We start from the raw sequence: 6,898 nt of genomic DNA, 5'->3' as shown, positions 1-6,898 counted from the left end.
CTCCCCTACCCACCCACTCCCACTACTTGGCCCAGGCCTTCCCTTGTGCTGGGTTATATAAAGTTTGCAAGACCAAGGGGCCTCTCTTCCCAGTGAAGGCCGATTAGGCCATCTTCTGCTACATATGCAGCTAGAGCAGAGGGACCTTTTGAGAGTCGGTTTTCTCCTCCTACCACAGGGTCCAGGGATTGAGCTATATAAAATATTGATACAGGAAGTGTGACATGGTGGTGCACATGTGTAAACCCAGCACATGGAAGGCAGAAGCAGGAGACAGCTGCAAGTTAAGAGGTAGCCTGATCTATATAGTAAGCTCTATGCTGGCCAGAGCTATGTAGTAAGACTGTTTCATGCATAAAACAAATACACATGCCAGGTGGTGGCGCACGCCTTTAATCCCAGTACTTGGGAGTCAGAGGCAGGCAGATTTCTGAGTTCGAGGCCAGCCTGGTCTACAGAGTGAGTTCCAGGACAGCCAAGGCTACACAGAAACCCTGTCCCCCCCCCCCNAAAAAAAAAAACAAAACCCAAATACACATCTAACCTCTGCATGGTTTCATCATTTTAGGGAGGCTATATTTCTTCCCAATACCTTACACCCTAGCTCTGCATATAATTCCCTTATTCTGGAGTTGGCACATTGGTCTAAGTCATATCCATAGTCCGGTGGTTATGTAACCCATAGCCTTGCTGAAACAACATAGCCCTCTGGAGTGACTTGGCCTGGGAGGATCTTATTACCTTACTCCCCACCCCACCCTACTGAGGACACTTCCCAGTCAGGTGCCTGCTTACTCCTGGGTGCCGTGCCTCTGTGGACTTTTGTGCAGTTGTTGGCTTGTCATTGTTGGCTTGTTTTGTGTTTAGAACTGGATGGATCTCATTCTGTAGCACAAGCAATCCTCTTGTGTCACCCTCCCAAGTGATCAGATTATAGACGGGAGCCACAAGCTATATTCCTGGGTTGGTATTTCTGAGTCAGTATTTTGCCTGCCAAGGTGACCTTTCGTGTGTCTACTGTGTGCCGTGGGTTGTGGATCTTCAGCCAGCCAGGGCAGATCTGACCTCTTCTGTTAACATGTTATCTTAGGTCACCTTGGTTCCTGACCTCTAGGGCAGAGAGTGTCTCAGTAGCTCCCATGCCTCCACACCCTTTTGGGGAGAGTTTACACAAAGTGCTCCCATAGCCGTCCCTTGGCCTCCCAGAAACTCTATGGTTAGTGGTGAGCATTATCTTTCAATGTTCCACTGGCTGAGCATTATCTTTATCTTTACTGTTAACTTCTCTTGTGAGCAGTCTGCTGAGCATTGCTGCCCTCACCCCGTCCTTGCTGCCCTCACCCTGTCCTTTTGGCCTCTGTTTTTGAAGATGAAGTAGAGGGTTTGACCTTCTCAGGAATATTTCTCCTTTCATTTTAGAGATCTCATAATAATAGCTTAATAATGTGTTGTTAAGAAAAGTTGTCATCAGAAGAAACTGTTGGGCCATTGAAATAGCTCAGTGGGTAGAGAAACTTTCCACACAACCCAGTGACTGGGTTCAACCCCCAAGATCTGTAACGGAAGCAGAGAACCAACTCCACAAAGTTGCCCTCTGACTTTTGCATTGTGCGTCCACACATGTTACTATGCCCACAGACAATAATAGATTTGTGGGAATTTTGTTTTTTGAGACAGTGTTTCTCTTATGTAGTCCTGGGTGTCTTGGAACTTGCTCTGTATACGAGGCTGTCCACAACTCACAGAGGTCTACCTGCCTGTGCCTCCCAAGAGCTGGAATTAAAGTTGTGTACTACTATGTCCTTGCTAGATTTGTGGTTTTTAGTTTAAATTAAGGAAAAAGGGGGCCAAGTGTGGTGGTTCACACCTTTAATCCTAGCATTTGTGAGGCATAGGCAGGCAGATCTTATGATTGAGGACAGCCTTGTCTACATAGTGTGTTCCTTGTTAGCCAGAGATGCAAAGCAAGACTGTGTTTTGACATTGGGGGCAGAGGGCAGGGGCAGGGGCAGGTGTGCATCTGAAATCAGCAGTCCAGCCAGTCATCCGTCCATAGGGGCCCTTTGGTATGGCCTTGTAAAACAGCTTTCCTCGGAACCAGTCAGGGCTGAGGTGTGACTGACCCCTCGTATCAGTTTGGCTGTGAGTTGTAAGAAACTTGTCAGTCTGTTAACATTCTAGTTTCTTTACCAGGTGTGCGCAGTGTGGATCCCAAGACTGGCAAAGAGACTTACTATGAACTGGAGTCCCTCATCAACTCTGCCGTGTTCCCAGGCCTTCAGGGGGGTCCTCACAACCATGCCATTGCTGGTAACGTCACCAGATCTAATGTAGAGCCTTTTGGTTGCACCCTAGCCATCACAGCCCCAGGAAGTCCAGAAGTCCCATCTTGCCTGTCCTTCAAAAGATGTTCCTGGACTTCCATGCTAGAGAATGATCGTAGGTGACAGTGTCTGTGTAGGAGATGACCCAGGAAAGTGGAGGTGGTACAAAGTGGTTCAAGGTTGGAACAGGAGAGAAGTGTCTGTTCCACTCAGGTGGAACTATAGGTAAACTGCAGTCGGGAAAATATCTGAAAGAAGAGTATGGCCTTCAGTGAAGAAAAACGGGGACCAACCCTACAGGACGAGCTGCTTCTCTTCTGTAGTGACTCCCTTATTATGACTCTTGCATCTTGAACCCTGACTACAGAGGTAACTTCTGGGTTCCAAAGGAGCTTTGTCGACTCCCTTGTAATTCTGTTTGAATCGCCTATGCGATTCAATACCTGTGCCAGTCTGAGTCATCTTGCTGTTATTGGGCTGACTGGCACTCAGGACAAGGTGGGGTTTCTCAGGTAAGACATCAGTGTGTACACTGAGATTGGAAAAAGCAGTCAGTGCTCTTAACTGCAGAGCCATCTTTTCTTCCAGAGAACCTGGTTCATTTCCCAGCATCCTTGGGTGTTCATAACCATCTCTAACTCCAATTCCAGGGGATCCAATAGTCTCTTGTGGTCTCTGCAGGCACCAGGCATGCAATTGATACATAGACATCTATGAAAGCCAATGACCCATCCACATTAAAGCGGGGCAGAGGCTCAGCACGTACCTGTGATCCCAGCTTTAGAAAGGAAAAGGCAGCAGTGGGGAGAATCTCGAGTCCAGTGAGTCTGAAGCCAGTTTAACTCAATGCAGGACATCAGTGTAGAGAGGAGGCCTGGATTATGGCACGTAGTAGGCCCTCGGCTGATTTTCAGATTTATCTACTGTGCTTGTATGTTTAGCTCTCATAGATCTTGCTGCCCAAGTCCTATGCTGGCTCTGCCGGTGCCTAAGCACCAATGTGTGCTTGTAGCAAGCAGACAGAAGGCTCCATACCAGGGCTTGGGTACACGGACTTTCATGGTGCTCTGATTCTTGTGCTTTGTAGTCAGATGGTCCCCAGGAGTCATTACAAGGGTGTCAAGCACCTAAGTAGTGAGGAAAGCAAGCCAACCCTCCTGTGACTCAGGGTGTCATTACAGAAGATACTGACCTTGTTCATACAAAGAATCATTTTCATATATCCAGCATAAAAAAGGACTAAAATCCATTCTTGTGGTAATCAGATTACCACTGGGCTTCCATCCCTAGAGATAAGATTACCTCCAAAACTGTCCTTAGAGAATGACTTCAGTGAGGTCTGCAGGGGTGGCAGGGTAATTAAGGGCTATGGGAGTGTAGCACAGTCCATGACCCTGGGTTCTGTCCCTAGCACTGTAAAAAAAAAAAAAAAAAGACTAAAGTAAATAATTGGGCACCCAGGGGTGTGTGTGTGTGTGTGTGTGTGTGTGTGTGTGTGTGTGTGTGTTTATAGACTCCAGGCCTTGAAAACAAGATCTGCTCCTGAGTCACAACCTGTTTTTAAATCTGTCTCTTTAATCAGGTGTTGCTGTGGCCCTGAAGCAAGCCATGACTACAGAATTCAAAATCTACCAGCTCCAGGTGTTGGCCAACTGCAGGGCTCTGTCTGATGCGCTCACAGAGCTAGGCTACAAAATAGTCACAGGTACAGCGAATGCACAGAGCGCTGGGCTACACTCCTATGTTGGGTGGATGTACCGATCTGCCTCTTGGTCCATCTGGTCAGAGTGTGGTCCACCGCCTCTGCAGTGACTCTGGCCACCGCAGATAGCATGTCCCCAGCTGTAGGTCTTTCCCTTCTGTGTACCTTAGTAGCTGCCATTTGACACCTGATACGGATACTGCATACTCTGGGAACAGCTGAGGCTCACGTGAGAGATGTCAGGTTTCAGCTGTCACTGATTTGTAGACAGGCAGCATCCCTCTAATTCTGAACATGTCTCTCATCATCCATGAGGCCAGCACACTCCCTGGTTCTTGCCAAGTATTAAGTATAAAATTTGAATCCCACACCTTATGACATGCCAGTCAGTTTTCTTTCATTGGGCCCCAGAGATTCCAGAATGTTAGCTGATAGAAGCTGGTCAGCAAATATGTGGACTTGTCTGTGCAAAACTAGGCTGCAGACTTTGAAATCATTCCTGTAGCACAGCCTGCGGCTGAAGTGAGAAGTGGTCTGCCAAGGCCCAACCCTGGTAAAAGTAGGACTGGAGAGATGGTTTGGAGGTGAACACTGTCTGCTTTTCCAGAGGTCCTGAGTTCAAGTCTCAGCAATCACATGGTGGTTCACAACCATCTATAATGAGATCTGGTGCCCACTTCTGATGTGTAGGCATACATACAGACAGAATATTGTATACATTATAAATAAATAAATCTTAAAAAAAAAAAGTAAGTTCAAAGTGGAAGGAACTAGAGGCTCAAACTTGTTTATGACTTGCCGCTATTACTTGGAGCATTCTGTAGCCATCTGTTAGCCAGCTGTGTCTGTAATAAGTGCCTGAATGCTCAGTTTACACAGACAGTTGCTTACTTTTGGAGCATCTGTCCTGTAATGTCCATAGTTGATTAACCCAAATAATCCCTTTGCTTTTGGATAGCATGTCATGGTAGGAGCTTATGGTAGAGCACAGCTGTTTAGCTCATGGCCAGGGAACAAGAAAGAGAAAAGGCTGAGACCCTAGTCTTCCAGTGACTTAAAGACCTTCTAAGTCTGTTTTTGGCAGAGGTGGGGGCAGATTTTATTTTGAATTTCTGAATACTGGGTATGATCTAGGCATGCGCCACCATGTCCAGCAGCAGGCCCATCTCTCACAGATTTGTCACCTTTTGATAATGCTAGAATAGACCATGAACTTTTAGGGAGCACTTAAGACCCGAATATTAGCACTGTCTGTGTCACTAAGACATCCTGAGCATCTCTTTAAAAATCAGGAGGCTTTGCACACAAGCCAGATGCCTAAAACATTTTAGAATTTTTATGTTTAGTGATGTTGAGTGAATAAGGTCTGGCAAATGTTCTAAAATGTGAAAGAAAAAGCCCTCAGATCTAAAACACTGCTGCTGGTTGGTCTCAGCAATCTTTAAATTTATGTATTTTATGTATGTAAGTGTTCTATTTGCATGTATGCCTCCATGACAGAAGAGTGCATCACACCCCATTATAGATGATTGTGAGCCACCATGTGGTTGCTGGGAATTGAACTCAGGACCTCTGGAAGAGCATTCAGTGCTCTTAACCTCTGAGCCATCTCTCCAGCGCTGGTCTCAGCATTTTCAATGATGGATCTTTCGTCTGTATTACCAGCCTCATGGGGTTTGGAACAAAAGCACAGAACCTTCTGAACGTGTTGGTCATTACTCCATCTGCATGATTAATTGAATCCCTACTTACTACTCCAGCCACCTAAGAGGAGCTCTTTTTGTTTTGTTGTTTAAGGCAAAGTCTCAGCTGGAACTCCCAGCTGGCCTCAAATCCACCTGCCTCTGCCTCCCTAGTGCTGGGATTGATTAAAAACATGCGATACCACGCCTGTCCCAGAAGGAACCTCTTAAAATTGGCTTCAGAAGGGCTTGGGAGGGGCTGGTGAGATGGCTCAGTGGGTAAGAGCACCCAACTGCTCTTCCAAAGGTCCTGGGTTCAAATCCCAGCAACCACATGGTGGCTCATAACCATCCATAACAAGATCTGACGCCCTCTTCTGGAGTGTCTGAAGACAGCTACAGTGTACTTAAATAAATCTTAAAAAAAAAAAAAAAAAAAAAAAAAGGGGCTTGGGAATGTAGCTCTGTGGTAGGACATTTACCTAGGTCATTTTTTAACAGAATATGAAAAACTGAGTGCTCTTGCGTCTGTGTGGGCCTCTGTCATGTCATGGTACAGGCAGTCTGAGCTCCGGAAGCTGCTGGATGTTCACAGGAGCAGCTTCATGTCCCTTTGTCTACACCCTCTGCCATTTATAAGAGCTCCTGTCCTCTTCCAGGTTAGATCTGGAACATGTCTGCTGACCTCTCTTCATAGCAGCAGGTTCTTTCCTTGTGTGGTCAACCTCTAGTACTCCATTCTGTTCATTTGTTTCCAGGTGGCTCAGATAATCACTTGATCCTAATGGATCTGCGTTCTAAGGGTACTGATGGCGGAAGGGCTGAGAAAGTGCTAGAAGCCTGTTCTATCGCCTGCAACAAGAATACCTGCCCAGGTGAGACTCCTCCGTGCTTTTCCCTTCCACAGTCATCCTGTCTGTGTTTGTTTCAGCCACTGTTGCAGTTGAGGAAAGTGTTCAGCTTAGCTACACAGACCATGGTAGGGGAAGAACAGAAAAGGCTAATTGAGTGGCACTGCTGGTAAAAGAGGCAGAGGCTCTTTAAAAACAAGTAGCATTTCTTGTATCAGGCCTTAACAGATGTTAAGCCTCTGAAGGACCCAGGGCCATACCACAAAGGACTACTCATAGGTGACACAGTGGCCCATATAATTCTTTTTTTGTTCTTTTTTGTTTTGTTTTTTTTTTTTT

At 46.3% G+C, this 6,898-nt stretch overlaps 1 protein-coding gene across 3 annotated transcripts in view; it reads left to right on the top strand.

Moving 5' to 3' along the window:
- The window catches only part of Shmt1 (serine hydroxymethyltransferase 1), a 23,199-nt gene that overhangs the window by 15,354 nt on the left and 947 nt on the right, over nucleotides 1-6,898 (top strand). For all 3 annotated transcript variants that reach the window (XM_029545756.1, XM_029545757.1, XM_021211862.1), the window contains 3 exons: nucleotides 2,194-2,310; nucleotides 3,907-4,029; nucleotides 6,467-6,583. In XM_029545756.1, the coding sequence (XP_029401616.1) occupies nucleotides 2,194-2,310; nucleotides 3,907-4,029; nucleotides 6,467-6,583 (357 nt within the window). The remainder of the gene's footprint in view (nucleotides 1-2,193; nucleotides 2,311-3,906; nucleotides 4,030-6,466; nucleotides 6,584-6,898) is intronic.

The sequence above is a fragment of the Mus pahari genome, chromosome 14 (assembly GCF_900095145.1).
Source record: "Mus pahari chromosome 14, PAHARI_EIJ_v1.1, whole genome shotgun sequence".
Classification (NCBI taxonomy): domain Eukaryota; kingdom Metazoa; phylum Chordata; class Mammalia; order Rodentia; family Muridae; genus Mus; species Mus pahari.
Note: the sequence above shows the minus strand (reverse complement) of the source record. Positions and strands in the feature narration are given on the sequence as shown.